We start from the raw sequence: 23,342 nt of genomic DNA on the forward strand, positions 1-23,342 counted from the left end.
GGCCGAGTCGGCCCCGCAACCTGGGTGGCATGGGGAACGAAGGGATGGGAGGGTGGATCGGTGCAGGGAGCGCAGAGCGGGGGAGCGAAGGCGGAGTTCGCCCCACAACAATTGCAGCGGGATGAAAATAGAATCAGCGTAAAATGTCACTTTTGAGGCTAATGGTGACGTCAGGAAAAATGACCTTGGGTTAAAGCAGTGAAGAGAAGGTATTCGGTTCATCACTTTTAAATGTGATTTAAAGGCTACTTAATGAGTTTTTGGATGAACAGGTGCTGGTTAAAAAATTAAAAAAAATCAGTTAATGTCCTTTTGGTTTGATTAGACAGACGCATTTAATACGAGTATATTCTCTTCCTCTTTCCTTAAGAAGCCTTACATTTGATTTTCCGAAATGATGGCTTTCTTTCATCATGTCATCCTTAAAATGACCCCCAGTGCTTTAATAATATGTAAAGAATTTGATTCATAAATTTGATTCATAAACAGTCAGGTGTGACAAAAGTGAGGCTACTTAATGAGTTTTTGGATGGGCACATTTCTACTACAATCTGTCATTTAAGTGTCTTTTTGGTAAAAGAACTGTTATGCATTTTCATGTCAGCTTGAACATTTTCGATTATTTGTATGCATGTATTTTATTCTTCTTTCCTTAAGAAACCTTAAGCTTGATTTCCCATAAATGAAGGACTTGGAATGACTAAAATAATAATTAATACTAAATCATTTTTATAGAAGCATATCCATATGAGCCTGAAAATGGTTGATCAGTTGTGTACACATATTTTATTATTCTTTCATTGAGAAAACTTAAATTTGATTTTCCCCAAAATGAAAATCCTTCCCAAATTCTTAAAACTACAGTAAATGCTTTAATAATACATTAAAACTTGGGATATAATTTCTTGAATGAGTAAATAGTCTGCACTCTCTAAAACATGAGTTAAGGCTACTTAATGAGTTTTGCTGTTCACACATTTCTTCTACAAATAATCATGTGACAGTTTAGATAAAAATTAAAACGACACCTAGTGCTTGAATAATGTGTAAAGAATTTGCTAAATTCGTAAATAGTCAGCTGTCTTTTAAACCATGAGGCTAATTAATGAGTTTTTGGGTGGGCACGTTCCTACTACAAAAGCTCAGCTGTCATTTAAGTGTCTTTTTGGTAAAATAACTATTATGCATATTCATGTCATTTTGAAAATGTGGGATTATTTGCATGCATATATTTTATTCTTCTTTTCTTAAGAAGCCTTAAACTTAATTTCCGAACAATGAGGACCTGGAATCACTAAAATAAATAAGCCTAATTATCCTTAAAATTAGTGACTGCTTCAATAATACAATAAAACTTGGTAACAAATTTCTCGAATTGATAAATATTCAGCACTCTGTAAAACATGATTTAAGGCTACTTAATGAGTTTTGATATGCAAAAATCCCTACTAAGTCATTTTAATGTCTTTTTTTTTACGAAATGGATATTGTACAGTACATGCATATCCATTTGGACTTGCAACAGGTGGATTAGTCATTTACAAGTATTTTATTCGTCTTTCCTTAAGAAGCCTTCCATTTTATTTTCCCAAATGAAGGCCGCAATTATCCTTAAAATGACAGCAAATGCTTCAAAAATACAATAAAACTTGGTAAATAATTTCTCGAATTAGTAAATAGTCTGCACCCTCTAAAACATGATTTAAGGCTACTTAATGAGTTTTGATATGCAAAAATCCCTACAAAGTCATTTTAATGCCTTTTTTTTTTTACAAAATGGATATTGTACAGTACATGCATATCCATTTGGACTTGCAACAGGTGGATTAGTCATTTACAAGTATTTTATTCGTCTTTCCTTAAGAAGCCTTCCATTTTATTTTCCCAAATGAAGGCCGCAATTATCCTTAAAATGACAGCAAATGCTTCAAAAATACAATAAAACTTGGTAAATAATTTCTCGAATTAGTAAATAGTCTGCACCCTCTAAAACATGATTTAAGGCTACTTAATGAGTTTTGATATGCAAAAATCCCTACTAAGTCATTTTAATGTCTTTTTTTACGAAATGGATATTGTACAGTACATGCATATCCATTTGGACTTGCAACAGGTGGATTAGTCATTTACAAGTATTTTATTCGTCTTTCCTTAAGAAGCCTTCCATTTTATTTTCCCAAATGAAGGCCGCAATTATCCTTAAAATGACAGCAAATGTTTCAAAAATACAATAAAACTTGGTAAATAATTTCTCGAATTAGTAAATAGTCTGCACCCTCTAAAACATGATTTAAGGCTATTTAATGAGTTTTGATATGCAAAAATCTCTACTATGTCGTTTTATAGTCTTTTTAGAAATTGATATTTTACAGTACATGCATATAAATTTGGGCTGGCAAAAGGTGGTATTTTAAAAGTATTTGATTCGTCTTTCTTTAAGATGCCTTACTTTTTTTTTTTCCCAAAATGAAAATTAATGCTCCAAATCTAATGCTTCGATCAAGAATTTCCTAAATGACTTAACAGTCTGCAATGTCTCAAACACGTCTTACCCTCTGGAGGGCTGTCCAGGCGAGGTGTCATAGTGATACAGCCCCTGGCGCGGCTGCATGTCCACTGGCATCGGAGCTCAGAGACGGCCGGCTGCTCCCCTTACGCCACCGACCTGCCGGCAGCGCAAACACAAGGACGGACGCACGCGGGTTAGTGAGCGCCAAAACCAAAACAAACCGAAGTACAATTGTAGACGCGTAGGACGTTAATAACAGAGCAAAGCAAACAAGAGAAGGCCTGCTCCCAAAGATGGCGTTTATTTTAAAAGCGGCGCTAGTGGTTTGGAAATGCATTTTATTAGAAGTACGAGTAGGAATTATGGAAAGAATAACTGACATTGAAAGCCACACAATGAAATGTTTACTGGAACTTTTTATATATTGTAGGAGTGTATGCAAAAGGCAGTTAAAAAAAAAAAAAAAGATCCAGGATTAAAACTCTCTCACCATCACAAGAAAATCCCGATTTTGCTCATTTTGACCTATTTCGACTCATCGGCCTTTGGCGACATCTATTGGCAACTTCGGGTGTTTCCCCAAAAAGAAATCCGAACCCGCTGCTGCTAATTCTTCCACTCAACACCTCTGACCCGGCCAGACGATCATGTTGCTGCCGTTCATGTGACGAGCGTCGAAAAAAAAAAAAAAAAGGTCGCGTCGGCCCTGAGATGAAAGCGTCCGTCTGCTGTTGCCAGGACCGTTATGTGTCCGCGCAAGTGTTAAAAAGGCAGCAGGGAGCTGTTTACGCCTCCCGAGTCACCTTTGGGGATTCAGAGTGTAAAGTTAGCAAGTGGCTAAATGACATGGGCGGCCCGCTGGTGCTAATTGCATGTATTGGCCACTGGCTTGACATGTATGTATGATAATTAGCTGCGAGTGCTAAATAGAGATCTCGCCGTGCACTTCAGCTGTCCAGAACTCGTAAATGCCACGACGGGGCGCTTACGCACACACAAGCACACACACACACCTGTCAGTCGCGCCAAAGGGGCATCACAATATTAGAGTGTCCAACAAGTCTGGAGAGGTCGCGACACTATTGTACAAGTGTGTAAGTGTGGTGGCAGGTGCAAGTCAAGTGTGTGTGTTGAAAAGGTGGTTTCATTAGTTGGTTAAAAAAAATTGTTCTATAATAATGATTGCTAAAAATGCAATATATATTCAGTAAGGGTGGGAATCTTTGAATTGATTCGATTCGATTCCGATTTTTGGGTGTGCGATTCGATTCAGAATCGATTTTTGATTAGGGGCGATTTTTTTATTCGAAAAGATTTGATTGACAATGATTTTTGCTTCAATTTATAGATGTTCAAGAAATCGCAATGATCTACGCCAGTCTGACTTGCTAATGCTAATTAGTGCTCTACTCGCGGCACTTTTAGCACTCAAAAGAACGACTCCACGCTGCAAAAAAACAACTTTTATTGGATTAACTTGATCGTGACTTTTTCCTTCTACTCGCTAATGTGGCTACAACTAAACAGTGTATCAGACCGCGTGGAACCACACTGCCCCTAATTGGTCAAATCTGGTATAACGTGAACAGCGCTCCCAATAAAGGCACACACAAACAAAGGGAAGACAGTATACAATTATTTAAATAAAATCGATTTTGGGACATTTAAAATTAATTCTGGATCGTACTAAAGGAGAATCGCGATTCTTACGAGAATCGATTTTTGCCACACCCCTAATATTGGTGCAGTCCAAACCAATCATCTATGAAAAGCTTGAACCAAGTTAAAATAAATACCAAAATTTTGAGATTAAAAGTGACATCGTGTTAAATATTTTGCCGTAATTTATAAAGTTGGAGAATATATTTTTTTTCTAAACTAACTAACTAACAAATAGGGGTGAGCCAAAAAATGTATTCTCATAAGAATCGTGATTCTCGTTGGTTGGGTTTTTATATATTCATTGAAAAATGTATAATCAAAAATGAAATGTATTAAAAGGATGTATGCATGTATTTAACATCCCATTTTTGTCATACATCTGGTTAGGAAGTCCGTGGTCCCGCCTAGTAGCATTGATGAAAAATGGTGCCCCCCCCAAACATTTAAATTGTCCCTCCCTGACTTATAATATTTATTTCCACAGATGAGATTTGTGCATGAAAAACTACTCAATTCTTATATAAATTCTAATAAATAATAAATATATATAAAGCAATTATTTTCTCATGTAATATATAAATAGCAGAGATTTTAGTCCTCCACACATGCATTTATCCTGCAGTGATAAACTTTGTCCTATTTTTGGCCATTTACTCATGAGAAACTTTGCCACTGCCCGGTGGAATTTTGCGGCACTGGCTTTGAGAGGGACATAACAGCGGAAGATTAAAAACCTCCGGAACATAAATCCAACGAGCGACCAAGACAAGCGGGTACAAACTGGCTCACATTTGCAACACGTTGAAACTATGGTCAACATCGGGATCCAAAGTCTGCTGTTACATGCAGGTTGGATGCGGTTCATGTATTGGTCCCTCCTGGCCAACACTTGAAGCTTGACCCTTGTTCCAAATTAAGCGCACACAAGACGGATGACAACAGTTGAGGTCCAATTCAACGCTCGTGTTTTTTTTAGCACTTAGCCTTTTGTCAGACATTTTGGGGTTTAGTAGACCTTCAAGATGTGTGATTCGGTTAGTTGAACACAAAGCTATGATGACAGATGAGAGACAGATTTGGAGAATGAATGAATGAATGACCAGTAAATATTTGGGCCTCGAGAGTGCCTGCCCGCCAATCAAGTGTGAAATCAAACCAAGTCCATTTTTGAGCTGCCTATTTTCAGCATATAACCCCTAGTGAGCAGTTCAGAATTTTTCCCTTACTGTCAGTTTGGCAAATTTACATAATACCGGCTCCACACTGAGTTTTTGTCCGGCCATAACTTGGCAGCTTGGCTCAGTGAAGTTCAGAGGTGGCAAATCCAGGTCCACAAAGTAAAATCCATGCCACAGTTTGGTTTTAGCTCCTGATGCTAGCTAGCTAGCTCCCTAGCACGTAAATGGGCACGCTAGCTAGCAACTTGGGCTAAAGCCAAACTGTGGTTAGGCTTTAGCTTCCTGATGCTATCTAGCTAGCTAGCTAGCTCTCTAAGATGTAAATGACCACCATGGGAGCTAGCTAGGGCGCTAGCTAGCAGCTGGGGCTAAAGCCAAACTGTGGCAGGGTTTATACTTTCTGGACCTGGATTTGCTACCTCTGGCACTGAAGTTCCACCATTTTTTTTTTATCTTGCCGACGTGTCTATTGCATGCGGCAAATAATCACACACTAATTGACAAGCATAATTTGGCATATTGGTGATGAAGTGCTGCCTACATGAGCGAAAATTCCAATTATAACTCATCTTTAGGTGACTTTTTTTTTTGTAATTTTGGGCTGCCTGAGAACAAGAAGCTGCTAGCTCAGCCTCTGGTCGTCATGGTAACAAAAGTTGTACTTGGCTTGGGTCCATGAGCAGTGGCTCATTTGCATAAGAAAGTACTGCCCCCTCAAACAGGTAGAACATTATTATTTTTGATCCTTTGCTATGTTATTAAGACAACTGCAAGTTGGTTTAAATGGCAAAAACATGCACAATATCTCCTCTTTAAGGGTAGCAATCGACCATGTGCATGACTAAATAGAAAAACGCAAGCAGTGTGTTGTCGTAAATCACAATGGGCGACATTTCCCCTAAATCATCAGATCCTCCTTCCTGTGAGGTGGTCTCCAGAGAGGACACACATTTCCACAGGTCGCCGGTCACATGGGACAAAATGACCTGACCCGGGCCTTTTCCCCCTTTGCACTCACTTTTGTGGAGTTTATTAAGTCTGCCACTTTTCGCAGAAAGTCAAAAGTAGCACTTTTTTTTTTTTTTATCTTCCAGTTGGGAAATGTAAATACACAGCATTGTATATTTTCATGCAGAAATCCTGATGTCCTGAACAGGATGGACAGTCTAGGAATTGGTAGTTACATGGGTGTTTATTTTTGTGTGAGAGATTCCTCAACTTGCCATTGACCAGCAATGGTGTAGTCCACCTTTCACCCCAAGTCAACTGGAACATGTTCATCCTGAACAGGAAGAATGGTTAGAAATTGGTTGCAAAAGTGTTAGCCCCCCTTGAACTTTTTGACCTTTTGCCACATTACAGGCTTCGCACGTGTTAAGTCAAGTTTATTCATACAGCCCTCAATCACAAAAGAGTCGCATGCCCACAGTTGACAAATATTAACGACATCCCCTGATCTAACCACAAAAGGGCAAGGAAAAAAACAAATCAGAAAAAAAGAACATCGGGTGAAAAATGAGTACGGAAGAGGATTAGGGCTAGTGAAGAGGAAAAAAATGTTGGCAGGATTCTCACTTTATTTATTATTATAAAGTCAGAATTCCGACTTTAATCTCAGATTTCTCACTTTATCACTTTAATCTCAGAATTCTGACTTTAAAGTGCGAATTCTGACTTTAATCTCAGAATTCTGATTTAAGAATTCTGAAGAAAAAAATAATTTTGACTTTGTGACGTAGAGCTATGAATTGTGGGGGAAGTCAGAAAGTCAGAATTCTGAGAATAAAGTCAAAATTCTGACTTTAAAGTCAGAATTATGTGATTAAAGTCAGAATTCTGAGAATAAAGTGAGTAATCTCATGATTCTGACTTTAAAGGGCGAAATCTCACTTTAATCTCACAATTCTGATTTTAAAGGGATAATTCCGATTTTGTGGCATAGAGCTATGCATTGTGGGGGGGGGATGTTCAGAAAGTCATAATTCTGAGAATAAATTGACTTTAAAGTCATAATTCTGTAATTAAAGTCAGAATTCTGAAACTAAAGCAAGAATTCGCACTTTAAAGTCAGAATTCTGACATTAAGTCAGAATGCTGCTAATTCATTTTTTCCCTTTTCACTGCCCCTAATTCTCTTCCAAACCTTGAGAAAGGACTGCTAATGTGGAAATCCCCTTTTCTTGGATGAAAATGTCAAGAATTTGAAGAATCAACACCAAGTGGGAATGAAACGTATGCCATATTTTAAACAATTTTTTCCAAATAAATAACTTAAAAGTAGGGTGTGCGTAATTATCCACCCCCCTTTTCTCTCAGTGCAGCCAACTGACTCCAGAAGTTCCCTGATGATTTCTGAATGTCCACATTTTGTCTACATGGCTAAACTGACCTTGAACAGGATGTTTGATGTAAAAAACTTTTTTTTTTTTTTAATTGGTGTTTTTTGTATCAGGACTGTTAGTGGAGTACTTCAGACAGACTTCTTTCTGGATTCCCCAACCAGGGTGTATTTCCCCTTTCATCAACTTAGGCCGTCCCTGAACAGGATACATAGCATAGAATAGAAAATGGTCGATGCCTGCTGGGTTATTTGCATCCGAATTTCGGAACACAGTTCATCACAATTCGACTGCGGTTTGGCCTGAAATGTCAACAAGTGCAATCCGATGATTGCGATTGTGCAGACTACAAGTTCAAGTTCTCCGCAGATTCAACTCACTGATTGTGTTCCCTGGCTGCCATCTCTACTTGACTGTATCGCTGTCTCCTATCTCTTGCTGCCTCCACCCTCATTCCTCCTCCTCTCGCTCTCTCTCTCTCTCTCTCTCTCTCTCTCTCTCTCTGGGCTCATTCCTACTAACCCCCCCCCCCTCCTCCTTCTGGCGGCGGTGCAGTCGAGGTGGGTGTTCTCGGGGCTGTTATGACTTAGAGAGACGATAATGGCAGCTATAATGTAGCCAGCCGTTCCTGATGTGGCCGGCCTTGCGGAGGATAGTGTTGTGTTAAGGCTGGAGGGCGGGGGCGAGGGGGGAACCCTCATCCAACCACGGGGGCCAGAAAACCCCGCCCTCTCGTTGCCTTACTCTTCTCCGCCCTGCAACCTACTGACTTTTTGCGGCCCTCTTATTTTCCTTCAGTGGTAAACTTTGTTTTTAAATTCTGGTTTTGTTTTGCTAACCCCACCCCACCCGACATAGACTCTCAAGGGCTTGCCCCCCCCATCCCCACACACACCCACCCACTTGCCTCTTCGCCCACTTTCCCTATCCACCCTCCTCTCTGTTTTTACCCCTTTTACTAGTGAATTCCTCACAATTGCTGTAATGTGATGATGGGATGTCGGGGGGGCTCGCAAAGGCCACCAGGCTGGAGACATCACCGTAATGTACAATAAGCCTTCACTCACTGACCTGCCGCAGGCCAGATTAGTGTCAGTTCAACTTCCTTTGAGCGTCATGGAAGTGACTTTAATTCCCTTTTTTTTTTTTTTTTTTTGCTTTAGCGTGACACTCACAAGATATCAAACAAGGGGAAATATCATAAACTGTTTTTTACATTCAATTTAGTTATATTTGTAGTGTTGTATTATGTTTAGTTTGCCTTTAAAAGGTACAATAATTAAAATAATTCATTTCGAAAGGGAAAGATTATTTGAGATATGAGCGTTTTGAGTTATGAGTGGTGGAACAAATTGACGCCTCCTTAAAATAATCACCTCAGGTCAATTTTTCAGATTTTTCAGGAAACATAATAAATTTAACCATTTGCATCATGGGGAGATGAATTTGTCCCAAAAAAATTATATTTTTTTTACACACAAAAAATGACGTAGGCAATTATTTTAACACATTCACTCCCAGCCATTTTCACTGAAGCAACCCCCTTCGCTCCAGGCTGTTTTACTGGATTTTGAGTGATTTTGCAAGACCCACATAATATTGTGTTCTATTGCTATAAAAACATGGAACCTACCTAAAGAAAGATTAGAGTCTCATCAGGAAAAAAACAATATTTGTATCTCTTTCCATTTTGCAGCAATTAGCATTACAATGTAGCTAAGTTTCATCAACATTCACAGTCCTGCTGTCAAAAAGAGCTTGTTGCAACATGGCCCTGGCTGTTCTCTTATACTCTGCTGCCACCTTCTGGCCGTTTTTTTGTAATAACTCCCATAGCTTTAAGTTACTTCTTTATGCCAGAAGCTGTATCAAAGCATATAAAAAAATTTGAAGGATTGAAGGACAAAATATTAAAAAAATATCAAGAAAAACATTTTATTTTTGAACTGTTCCTCTAAAATCACCCAAACATTTTTTTTCTAAATTGAAACCCATCTGCATTTAATGAAATGATTTTTTTTAAAAATATCAAGTAACACTCATTGAGAAAGTGTGGTCATAATCCTTGATAATCAGTGTTTCTCTTAGCTTTGATCCCTCAGGTTACCGAAAGCCGCAAATCATCCTGTGTTGAAAAGAAGACAGAATAGTAAAAGCTAATGTTTACTAGACTCGCTTTGTGGCTTAGCCCAGTCATCAAATGGGCTAATTCACACCTCGGCTATTCAAGTATTGTAAACAGCGGCTGCCGATTTGTCTCTGTTGGCCTTCTCACACTGTCAAAATGAAGCGTTGATCCCTTGTTGCTACACAGCCAGAGTGACTGATGACAGACATGGCGACATCCCCGGAAGACTTTGTTCATGACGACACTCCAACAGTAGCAGGCGGGAGGGAACACTTTATTAGCAGTATTCATGTTGTGTTATAACAATGTTACAACATGGTAATAACAATCTTAATTTTGATTTTTCTTTTTCCAGATGTTTATTTTATTTATTTATTTAAAAAAAAAAAAAAAAAGGTTTTGTGCAATTTTTGAGTCGTGTATTTCAAGTTAGTTTGATTTCTAACTCTAAAATTTTGTGGAAATTTTGAGGTGAATTTTTTCAAGACTGTTTTACAACTCCCAAAATTTGTGCAACTTTTGAGTAGTGTATTTAAAGATTTTTTTTTTTCTAATTCAATAATTTTACGTTTTGCTTTGCTCTTTGGTTTTCACACTGTGATTTTGTGTAAGGATTGGGGTACTTTTTTCCCGCCAAAATGTTGACATCCAAAATATGTGCAAATTACTCACAATGTTTTTTCCCAAGCTCCAAAATTTTGTGTAACTTCCAAAGTATACAGTATCAAACATGATTTTTTTTCTTCTTCTCTGAACTAAAACATTTTGCGCGTGGAACAAAAAGAAAAAAGACATGTTTTTCGTTAAACTTTCCTTCTGCACTATTTCAATGCTTCTCTGCAGGCCACCCAACTGTCTAGCTGCACATACCTGTGGTTTCCGGCCTCCCCCTGACACACACACACACACACACACACACACACACACACACACTTTTTTTCCCCAACATGTCAAACATGTATGAGCAACGTTGTCTCTCCTCTTGTCTTGTCCCTTTGTCAATTTTTGTGTGTATTTTCCCCATATTTTTTTTATAACAAAAAAAAAAACATTGTCAACTTTTGAGGTTTTCTTCTCCATATTAACCCCAAAGTTGTCAATGACTTTTATTTCCCATTATATAATTTCCACATCCTACTCCAGCCACCCTATCCCAACTACACGCGCACACGCACACATTTTCTTCCTTCCCCCAACGTGTCCGACATGTATCAGCGACGTCGGCTCCTGTCTGGTCTTCTCCCCCGTTGCTTATTCTTCTGCGTGTTAGCCGCGTAGCAGCTAGGTAGAGCCCCGCTGAAAACCGCAAGTATTTCTTTGAACTCCTTTTATGGAGAAGCGCCGGAGGAAACGGGGCTGGCAAGAAAAAAGAAAAAGAAAAACGACGGAGGCGGGCGGGAATGATAGATGCGTAGAGCAGATGAGGAGAGCTGGAATCACACAGCTGGCTCGCAGCTGCGGACGGCAGCTTGCGCTAATGCTAATCTATAAACAACAAAGGAAGAACCCGGGGGGGGGGGGAAAAGACATCGTAAATTCTCCACTACGACTAATTAATCATCACTCTTCTATAAAAAGCCGTTTAGGCATTTTTCTATATCCAACATGGGGTCCATGTACTAGTAAGTTTCAGACCCCTGGTAGTAGAATGACTGTGTGCTACTAGTGCCACGTTTGATCTCAAGGAATGCTGAAGGAATGCTTAAAGCCAATAGTTACTGCTCCACTAGTAGTATCAACTAGTGCACAGTTTTGCCTCATAACATGAAATAGTCCTACTAGTATAGCTACTTAAGTTGTTAGTCTGCAAAAAAAAAAGTACAGTAGTGTAAATAGTTACTAGTAAGACACAGTAGAGAGAATATTAGAATCCACTTTGCGTCAAACTTTTGACAGGTGTGACGTCACCTCCGGTCCCGGCGGCCCTTCACTTCATGTCTATGCCCCGCCCCCTCCGGCCTCTTTTGGCACCTTGCCAAGGGTGAAGTCACTTCTAGTCTGGCCCCTTCTACCCGAATATGGGCACGTTTCCTACGACGTCGTAATTCCAGCCCCACCCCATATGCCCATATTTGGACTTCCAATGATGTTCTACTAGTGCACTGAATTGAGTCACAAGTGAGGACCAAGAGTGTACTAGTACATGGACTAGCAGAATAAATGAAAAATGTTTATTCTACTAGTGCCCCCTTTGGCCTACTAGTACACAATTAAACCTCACAAGTAAACAACTGTGCTGTACTAGTAACGCCACTAGGCCCAACAAGTAGGCAACATAACATACTAGTAGCCTCCTGGACTTTCCTAGTAGCACCACTATGCTTACTAGTTTTACCTCACTAGTAGCAGTAGCAGTAGTTGTCGTATTAGTGTGCAAAAATGCCACATGAACCTTAAGCTACATATCAAGGATGTCATGATCGCTCTTCTACAGTTGTTGTACTACGGCTAGTTGTTATACTAGTGCACTAAATTGTCTTGCTAGTGAAGACCAAGAGTGTACTAGTATGCAAACTCTAGTGATACACAATTAAACCTTACTCGTAAGTTACTGATCTGCACTAAAAGCCCAACAAGTAGGCATTTGTCACACACTTGACACTTGTAGCCTCCTGAACCGAACTAGTAAAGCCAAAATGTCTAATAATAGTTTTTCCTCACCATAGTTATACTCGTGCACTGAATTGTGTTGCTAATGAGGACAAAGTGTGTAATAGTACACCAACTAGTAGAACAAATGTCTTACTAGTCATATTTTTACACTAATAGTGCCACGTTTGTCCTATACGAGTAGGCACTAGTACTCCCAACTCTTTTTTTTCCACCACTGGCAACATATAATTGTTCTACTAGTTGTTTTAATATTAATATTTAATAGTGAAAAAACTTACTACACTGTAAATTTTTAAAAGGCTTTCTCACTATTTTAGTAACGTACTGTAATTGTGCTACTAGTATCCAGCATTGTCATAGGGGGGAAAAGCATTACTAGTAAGACACAAGTGTTCTACTAGTGCACTGAATTGTCTTACCAGTGAGAACAAAGAGTGTACTAGCTGACGTTTAGCTGAATCTCAAGGATACGTTTCGATCCCTTTGATATCCATACTAGTAGGCCAAATGTTGCACTAGTAGTGGTTAAAAAAAAAAAAAAGTTCCCATTGGTTGTACAGTTTGGTCGCCTGGGCTCATCCTTGTCACCACCAAGCCTTTTTTTTTTTCCCTGACACCAGCGGCTCAGTGGAAGCCCAAACCAGATCATTATCCACTGGGTTTACATAAGCACCGCAGTGATTATAAGAAAAATAATAATCCTAACAGTCTTGGGTGGGCAACCCATATTTATAGGCGGGCTGCCGCTGCTACTTATATATTCCTTTGCTGCGCAACAGCTGGAGGAAGAGAGACATAAGGGCACCAGAGTGTGCGTGGGTGGATTCCCGGCGCATGTGTGCGGCAGAAAAGCGGGAAAAGACCAGGATGGCGCAGTCGACGTACACTACAGGAGCGAGCGTGTGTGTGGGAGGAAACCGCCGGACATGCATGATGACAACGCGGAGGAGTAGCAGGCATGGACGCTTCATGTGGATTTTATTGCGCGTTAACGGTTGAGTCAGTTTAGTTATGTTATGAAATGTGTCCAGAGAGATGAATGGACACAAAATGGCGGATTGGTGTGATGTGGTTTCCTGTGTGGAATTCCTTACGTCATAATGACGCCTTTCCACCGAGCGCTACGGTACAGTTATGATAAGTTGAAGTTGGCGTGCGTTGCGAATGCGGCGCGATCGCAGCCAAGTTTCCATCAAGTGGTACCAACCTTGGCCAACACACTCATAATATAAAGCGAAGTAAAAAGCAACGTTTTTGCTAGGCTACATTTTCTAGACAATAAAGGTATTTGTCGTTTCTTTGCTATCTCTCATAGTCTACTTATAAATATAAATAAACCATTTACTGATTCATAAGATAACCAGCCAATCACAGTAATCAATTGACATGACATTAACAAACACGTTCCATTTTAAATCCATCCCTGTTGTGTTATAGCCTCATGCTAGATAGCGCTAAGCTAGTTTGTCTCTCAGCTAGGTCCAGCATCCAAGTTTGCTAACTGCCTTCGGTTGTTGCTAGCATGACAGGCTAACAACGGAATATCGATAAAGGTGTTGATACACTGTCTAGCTTGGCTTCATTGGCTGACTGCTTAAAAGTTTAACTTAATAGTCACTAGCCAGCTAAATGTTACCACGCGGAAGTCACGCTCGAACGTAGCACGCTTCCACATGACGGCTAAGCAATCACATACCACATAATGTATTTGATTAGACATGATTTTAAAATCAATTATATCTCATATACTTTTTGTTGGACAGCCAAGACATTTAGTACTTTTTAGGTAAAAAAAAAAAAACTATTATCAGGTTTCAGTATTCTTAGGCATAATGCATCGTGCTTGCCGTACACAACATGAGCTCTCCTCATGTGTGGTCCATCAAAGGGCCTTGCTCATTAATCACCACTAATTATTTCCCCCCCACTCGTTTTAGTGCCTTATTGTCTCTCTGGCACAGATACACACACACACACACACACACACATACATGCGGCACACACATGTAGTCTACTGTATGCATGCACACACTATGCGCAGCTGTGCGTGTGCGCATGTGCGTCTGATGTCCCCACCAGGAATGTAATTAAGATACATTAACATGACTAAAAGGCAACAAATGACTCGTTAGGAGAGGGGAGGATGCTAATGCTAATGCTACAAACAATACCCCTTTCTCTGTCTGTAATTTATGATTTATGATTGTAATGACGTTGATTTTTGTCAAGAGAGCCACAAAGGTCTAAATCACATTGTATATGTACATAATTAGGATTATGTTGATGTTTATCTCTGTCAAAAGCGAAAAAGACTAAACAATACACAGCATATGTATTTACAATTTATGATCATGTATTTATGAGTAAACAAAAGGACTTGTTGAAAAGGATTTTTTTTTGTTTTAGTAAATTAGTGGCTGTAAAATGCATTAATTAAAATATTAGTTTATATTATTAAAAATCCTTTGTATTAATATAATTTTTTATATTTTCCAAAAATACTATTATAATACTACTGTAAATGTAAAATATCTAAAAAGAAATATATAGACTTTTTGTCTGTCTTAACTTTATTAAAATAGTATTTTTGAATTGTTCGTCAATTGGAAAAAAAGAATGTATTTTAAAAAATTGTAAAATGTCTGGCTGTTAAAAACAAATATTTCTGAAATTTAAATGTAAAATGTTTGTCTGTTATTTATTTTTATTTTTTTATTTAAACAAATAATATAGTAACTGTAAAATGTATTTTCAAATATGAACAAAAACAACAAAAAAGTGTGAAATATATTTTGTAATAAGTAGAGTATTCCCTCGTTTTCCGCTGGGGTTAAGTTCCAAAAAATACCCGCAATAAATGAAATCTGCGAAGTAGTTAGCGTTATGTTTTACATTTATTATAAATATTTTAAGGCTCTAAAACCCCTCAACACACAGTTTATACACTTTTCTCATTTTCTCACATTACTCTCTTGTTTAAACATTCTCAATGTTCAAACCTTCATAAATTTTACAAAATAGGTACATTATTGTAAAAGAAAATGCATGCAAAATTGCACACAGAAAAAAAGCTGTGTTATAGCGATGGAACACATACATGTCTGTCTAAACTATTTACATTTTTAACCAACAAAATAGAGTGTTCCAGGAAAATTTGTCAATGGTGTCACATAGCACAATAGCGCTAATGATGGTTTGCATGAAATGCAATCAACATGCAAGTGAAAGCTAAATCAAAGATATCCCAACCAAAAGGAAAGAAAGAAAGAAAAACGAGTAAGCGTGAATCACTGGAGAAGGGGGGGGGAAGAAAAGAAGCAAATCTGGCGTCCGTCATGTTGTTTTGTAGCGGATGACTCACTGAGTCTGTGTGTGGTATTCATGGCCTCCTTTCTGCCGCACAAAGGCAGGATGGAGGGAATCGGAGGGGATCCAAAAGGGGGAAGAAAGAGAGAGTGACAAAGAGGAAGAAAAAGAAGCTGATGCTCGCAGACGAACAGAAAGAAAGTAAAAGAGAGAGAGAGAGAGAGACGCTATGCTTGAGCGGATCTTTTGACTGACAAGAGGAGCACTGTTGGCGTCCCGTTTCGCAAACTGTATTTATTGTCCCACCTTATCATGGCAGGCTCAGCGCCAACAAATACTCACTGATGTTCATTTTGCTTTTTTTTTTTGCTTTTTTTTTAATGGATTGCTATCGATACTATAGAGCATACTGTATATACAGTGAATGAAAAAAAAAAAGTCTACACACCCCTGCTCAAGTGCCAGGTTTTTGTGAAATGAAAACATGAGCAGGTGTTCACATCCGTCCATTAAGCAGGACAACTTTGTAAATCTTTTTTTTTTTTCTGGAGAGCTCAGTATTGTTCATTCGGTAATTTTACTGATTTGACATGTCATCATCATTGCTCTCTTTTTTTTAATTTTTTTTTTTGTATGTGGGTGAGTACGTGTATGTGCGTGCGAGTGTGTGTGTGTATTCATTAGTTCACCTAAAACCTTTTAAAAAATCCCATACCGTTCACCTAAATCGAACACTTCCAGCCAGAGTCGTGAGGCCGTCAGGAGACCCGAGGAAGGACCAAAGAAAACTACTTGTACTGGTACTTTGACGTAAATCTAAAAATATACAATATAATTTTCTCGCCCAAAGTCAGCTGAGAGCTTCACCGCCGCTAACACTGAAAAAAAAAGTCGAGCTAAAACTGGCCCAACTGGTCGATTGTCTTCCCAGACTTTTGGATGCTGGATTGCACTGTAGCAGAAGTTCCACTAAATTGTCCTCGCAGGACAAACAAAATTCCACGTCGGGCGACAATAAAAGGCCAAAAGCACGTCTTCTTTAAGGGCGAGCGGACGTTTGGTATTCATTACCGGCCATAAAGGTCTGACAAAGAGAAGGCTCGCATGTCGTGGAGAAGAGAGAAGAGTGCTTGGCGAGGTTCGAGCGGAGAGTAGCGCGCGGCTGAAGAAGTTCCTGCGCCTGCCAAAGTGGGGGTACCTGAAGAGGGCCAAACATTAAGCCGCGGGGTCCGCGTTGTAGGACCCTTGGAGAGTTTGTCTTGTAATTGAGTCAATTGTTCATCCTCTCCCCCCCCCCCCCCACACACACACACGGCCCCCCCTCCTTCTTGCCTTGTTGAAGCTGCCTCAGCAAATCTTCCTTTAAAAGCTGGCCGAATAATTCATGCTCTCTCTCTCTCTCTCCATCCATCTATCTCGTTCTCCTCTTGCCCCCCCACCCCTCCCGTCCTCCCCTCCTTCTCCCGCTCTTTTACGTCTTGTCTGTTGTCTCCCAGGATAATTGTGCGCTGAGTCAAAGACGTCCGTTTGGGAGGGAGATCAGCCCAAATCTTTTTACAAGCGCCCTCCCCGCACATTTGTCGCCCTCTCCTACATTCTCCTCCTTCTTCTTCATTCCTCCTTTTGTTTGCACCGTGGGATGAATTCTAATCACTCTCCACCTTCGATTGCCCCCCCCCCGCCCCCCTTCCCGGTTTATGAGTCAAACTGTAAGGCCACTAACCCTACAGAAGAATTTGTGAATGTGAAGATTCAAAAGATCTCAATAAAAAAAAAAAATCGAAAAACAATATAAAGTACGGCACCGGTCTTGTTTCTATTTTTCAGTATGTGTCCCTCAGTGACAAAAATTCTCGGAGACTAGAAGTTTAAATAGCATAGGCCAGGGGTCAGCAACCTTCCCTGTCAAAAAGGCCATTTTTGGCCAAATAAGTAAAAAAAAAAAAATCTGTCTGGAGCTGCAAAACATTACAAATTGTTATGAAGGAAACAGTATGTTAGTGTAGCCTAATGTACTGAAGGCCCAAGAACTAATTAGAGCCGCACCATAACACAAAATTATGCAGCATCCAATATTTTGACATTCATTTTCTTCCTCCTTTCGTTTTTAATTTTTTGTGTGTGTAATTTTTCATACTTTGTTTTTCATACATTTTCAGATCCTTCCTGTACATTTTTGGCAATTTTATGGACATATGGTCTATTTTCTTCCTTTTTTGGACATTTAATGGCTATTTTTGAAATTTTTTTGGTGTTTTTCCGTGTTTTTTGCTGGCAATTTTCTGATATTTTTGGCCAATTTTGTGACCATTTTATGGTAATTTTCGGGATTTCTTCTTTTATTTTTGGACACTTAAAAAAAAAAAATCTGACTTTTTTTATTCAATTCTCTGACTTTTTTTTTTTTTTTAACAATTTCATGGACATTTTATTTATTTACTTTATGCTTTTCCTCTTCCTTTTTGGACATTTTATGGTCACCTTTTGATTAAAAAAAAAAATCATGTTTATCCGACAACTAAAAAATTTGGACTCTGACATATTTTGGAATATTTAATTATTCATTTTTTTTCTAAAGCATTAATTCATCTGAAGAATATTTGGTAAATAAAAAAAAGTTTTAAAAAAAATATTAATTTCTACTAAGAGATCGACAGGGGGCCACAGGAGAGGGACTAAAAGAGCCACATGTGGCTCCAGAGCTGCAGGTTGCAGAACCCTGACATAGGCCAAATGTTTGTAACAGCCAAGGGGACTGGCGAGAACGGGTTGGGGGTGTAGTGGGGGATGGAGGGATGGATGGGGGGGGGGGGTCCACATTGCATTAGTGGAGAGCCATCATTTTTAAAAGCCTCCTTCATTTAAGAACACTTTTGTTTGCGCAAGGGCTCCAGTGCGCCGCTCCTACTGTGGCGCCTTTTCCTCCTCCCGAGGGCCACCGTTGTCATTCACCGACGACGTGACAGGTGCTCTTAAGGACAATCGCGCCGAGGACAACAGCGTGACACGGGGCCGCAGGGATGAGTGACAAAGAGAAAATGATGACTCCCGCAAGAATGCAGTGGAGTGAAAAGGGCAAACTTCCTGACAACCACCAGTTAAAGTGCGACGCAAGCGTGATAGTTTTGGGTTTTACAAGCTTTGCCTCGTTTCCTGCACGCTGCACATTTGGCCTGGACCTTTACGATGTCAAACCAGGAGCGTTAGCAGAATTTAGTAGGGAAAAACACAAAATGCATTAAATATTCAAGCATAAGATGGGGATGTGATGCGTGGAAAATGATATATTTTGTCATGAAAATAATTCTTTCTTTCTTTTTTTTTAATAACAAAGTGTAGTAGGTCTACTTGTAGTGAGTTACATTTTTTTTGTAATTTGTAGTGGAAAAAACTTTAAAAATATGTATCCAATGTTCAAATGCTAAACCCACTTAAATGTAATTTCCTTACTTAATTCATTCACTGCCATTCACGGCTATACACGTCAAAATTTCATTTTAACTATATCTATTAGTTAAACATTTTTTTCCACTTTTGTTGAAAATCTCTATATTTTTTTATTGTACATTTAGTTTTGTACATAAAATTTGTGATTAATCGCGAGTTAACTAGTGAAGTCATGCGATTAATTACGATTAAAAACTTTAATTGCCTGACGCCCCGAATTTTTTATAATATTTTCTTTCTTTTTTTTATTTATTCATTCACTGCCGTTGACGGCTATAAACGTCAAAAATTCATTTGAACAATTTCTATTAGTTTAACATTTTTTCCCATTTTTGTTAACAAGAGTATTTTTTTATTTTTTAATTATGTAAGTAATTAACTTAATAGGGAAAAAAAGGGAGGATGAGAGTGTGCATTGGATCAAAAATGTTGAAGACATCCTCATAACATTAAATGTCAAAATAACTAACACATAACAGGTGCTCTTCAAATCTGGCGGACAAAATTTTTTTTAATTACGTGATTAATTGTGATTAATCAAAATTCTAAAATGTGATTAATCTGATTTTAAAATCGAATCGTTTGACAGCTCTATTTTTTTTTTTTTTTTACTAATTGCATTATATGGCATTTGCTAAATTCGCTATTAAACTGTTTTGGGGACTGAAATTGTAATGAATTTTAAGAAACAGTTTGCCAAAGACAAAGCAAACCAATAAAACCTGTCAGTTTTCCACAAGTTGTCCTTCAAAATTCTAGTTACCGGTAATGTTATCTATCTATAGTTGGTGTGAGTTACCCTACTAAATCCTCAACTAGTGCTCTGAAACGTTGACCGAATTGAAAATCAAAAGGCTGTTTTTCCTTGTTAAAGTCAGGATGAAAGAAAGCCATCAACTACTTGATCCACACGCTCACTGCTTCGCTGGGCTCCTCTCTCGTCCTGCTTGTCGAGTGTTTGTTAGGAAATCCTGAACAAACGGCGGCTGTTTGTCCTCACTTTGTCAATGACGGCTTTTTATAGACTTCTGCTATTGACAATCGCGCGACTCCCGATGGCCTCGCGCACACGCTGGATAACACTGAGCAAATAGGTGTATGTACACACAATTCACAAACCGCTCTCACTACCTCACATGTGAATCACCCCGTAGGGGAGATGGCTCTATTAGAGAGATTATACATGATACTTTGGAGGGAAGCATTGATAGTTAGATGTAAATAAGAACAAAGGGAACCAAAGGAAGTGAAAATAGACAGAAGCATTGCACAGTATCTAGAAAACACACATCAATAAATATATACTATGGACTCGATTTGGCGCAAAAGTCATCGAAACTGGGTTTGTGCCCAAAAAAATCGATTCTTATAAGAATCGTGATTCTCATTTAGTACCATTCAGAATCGATTTTAAATGTCCCAAAATCGATTTTATTTAAATTATTTTATACTGTCTTCCCTTTGTTTGTGTGTGCCTTTATCGGGAGCGCTGTTCATGTTGTACCCGATTTGGCCACTTAGGGGCAGTGTGGTTCCGCGCAGTCTGATACACTGTTAAGTCGTAGCCACATTAGCAAGTAGAAGGAAAAAGTCACAATCAAGTTATTCCAATAATAGCTGTTCTTTTGAGTGATAAAAGTGCCGCGAGTAGAGCACTAATTAGCATTAGCGAGTCAGACTGGAGTAAATCATTACGATTCCTTGAGCATCTATAAATTGAAGCAAAAATCTTTGTCAATCAAATCATTTTGAATCAAAAATCGTTCTTAATCGAAAATCGATTCGGAATAGAATCGCACACCCAAAAATCGGAATCAAATCGAATCGTGAGACATTCAAAGACGCCTGCTTAGACCATGTCTGGTAAGCAGATGGTCTCATGCAACCTATTTCATTTATAAATATGTGGACATTTAAAACCCCCTGGATCTCCTTTTTCACTGATACTTTCAGAAATGACATTTTCCATTTCATTGTACAAGTTTCTCGTCCAGTCAACTCGACGAGAAGACAGCAGGACTCTCCAGAATCCTTTGACCGCCACTCTCAAGTGAAGGAGCAAGCCGTCAACGGCGAGAAAGAAAGTGAGCGGAAAAAGGAGATGTGAGAAAAAGGGCGGGCAAGAAGACAAAACCAAAGGGAGCAGACCAGCGCTTGTGTGTCAATGGAGGAGATCATGGACGGCGGTAGGGGGCTCAGCCTTTGACACAATAGACCCCCAACTGAGCCAAGACCCTTAATACCCATACACCTATTTCACACATCTTTTCAAAGCACCCCTACAACCCCAATCCACTAGTCCCGCCCACCCTCCTCATCCTTGATACTGTGGCCATGCTGACATTAGCGAGCAAGCCTGCCTGTTGCAACCAGGGACACCTTGTCTTTGTGTATTGGCGGACAATGGCAATAACTCAGGACGGGGCAGTGAAAGCTTCCTCTGTCCTGGCAGGGAGCTGTTAAGAATGACAGCGGCATCAAGTGTTGGTGATAAATGGCTCATTATCATGTGACCTAAGGCGAAGTGTGGGGCTACTAATGAGCCTCGGTATCGAAATCGATCCATTTTCTGTACCTGCTTGTCATCATTGGGGTCATTTTGAAGGCATATAAATAAGAAAACACAAAATTCCTCATTTCTGGAAATGAACAGTTTTTAACCCCTGGGCGTTATTATAGTTTGACTAAATTCTTGTAATTTTTGCCAAAATCTGTCATTTCCTTTGAACTGTGATAACTTAGTCATTTATGAATATTTTTGACACTTTCAACCGCTCAAAATGTTCACTGGCATCAGACCTTTCTATACATATATAGTTTTTTAAAAAAACAACTTTTTTTTAATGCCCTCTATGGACAATAATAGCAGTATTATGCTAACAGCAAAATTAACTATGCTGTATATATATATGTAAAATAAAGGTCTAATTTGAATATTTCATATGACATAGTTAGAGGCTCAAACAAGTCCATAAGTCATAACAATAGAATTTTTTTAGGCATGCATTTTGTATTCATTTATTAGCCTTTGGCGCCACCTAGTGGATTTTTGTGTTAACACTCTAAACACACAAATTCCTCTATTTTCATGTTTATGACTCGTCAAAGAAGCGATTGCATCAGTAATCATGGAAAATGCATTATAACACATCAGGTTTACAACATATCAAAAACTGTGATTTATAATGGGAGTCAATGAGCCAAAATCGGGCATTATTACAACAACTTCGTGTGAATCTCTCCCTCCTGTTTGGTAATAATTATAAATTACAGCATGGCGCCAATTTGAACTTCTACATTTTTAAACAATCCTGGTAAAATGTCAGGTCCCTAGTTTATTTTTTTCAAATGCTTTTTCTTTGATGAAAACAGAAAAACAGAAAAAAGCCAGAAAATGGACAAATAACGCCCAGGGGTTAAATATGGAAATGAGGTAGAAATTGCCTTCTGAAAATATTTTGCCATATGTTTAATGTATATGAATAATTCACATTTTCAACTTGAACTACAGATATAAATGAACTTCACCATTTTCAAATTTTCTAATTGACTGAAGACACTCAAGGCCCAAAATGTGTTGCGCAATCCATTATCTCACATTATGTTAAAGACTAAATATTTCAACTGTGACATCAAATTTATGTGAGTGATTTGTGTGTGCAATGAGAGAGACGCGCAAACATTTTTTTTCTCCTCAAAAAGAAAACACTTTTGAAAAAAAATCTTTGGGAGCCGGAGAGGAAAATTCTACCTCAACATCCTGGGTAGCTCCAAGGGATTTCTGGCTGCGACCCAAAAAGTGCTGAAGGCTTGGTGAAGAAGGCCTTTGTGGCCTTAGCGACTTGGCAGTTTTTTAACTTCGCGTTGGCAAAATGGTCGTTTTCCATCAGCGTATAGATCAGGTTGGGGAAGTATAACTACAAAGTACTTAAGTAGATTTTTCAGGTTTCCTACTTGATTTGAAAGTTTATTTTTCTCAAGGCTTCTTACTTTTGCTCCCTACATTTTGACACAAACCTCCTTACTTTTAATGCTAAGTTTAGCTAGCTACTATAGAAAAGTTGTAATTAAGTTCTTCTACTTTTTTAACATAAAGGTCTTTATTCTTATTTAAGTACGGTGTGATCACTATACATTTGCCACAAACAAAACATATTGGC

The 23,342-nt window shown here is 38.8% G+C and overlaps 1 protein-coding gene across 1 annotated transcript in view; it reads right to left on the minus strand.

Annotated features, from left to right (window-relative positions):
- Window positions 1–23,342, minus strand: part of gli1 (GLI family zinc finger 1) — a 51,930-nt gene that overhangs the window by 13,721 nt on the left and 14,867 nt on the right. The window contains exon 2 of the mRNA XM_077574376.1: window positions 2,553–2,665. Within this exon, the coding sequence (XP_077430502.1) occupies window positions 2,553–2,623 (71 nt within the window). The 5' untranslated portion in view covers window positions 2,624–2,665. The remainder of the gene's footprint in view (window positions 1–2,552; window positions 2,666–23,342) is intronic.

Source organism: Vanacampus margaritifer, chromosome 8, assembly GCF_051991255.1.
Source record: "Vanacampus margaritifer isolate UIUO_Vmar chromosome 8, RoL_Vmar_1.0, whole genome shotgun sequence".
Lineage (NCBI taxonomy): Eukaryota > Metazoa > Chordata > Actinopteri > Syngnathiformes > Syngnathidae > Vanacampus > Vanacampus margaritifer.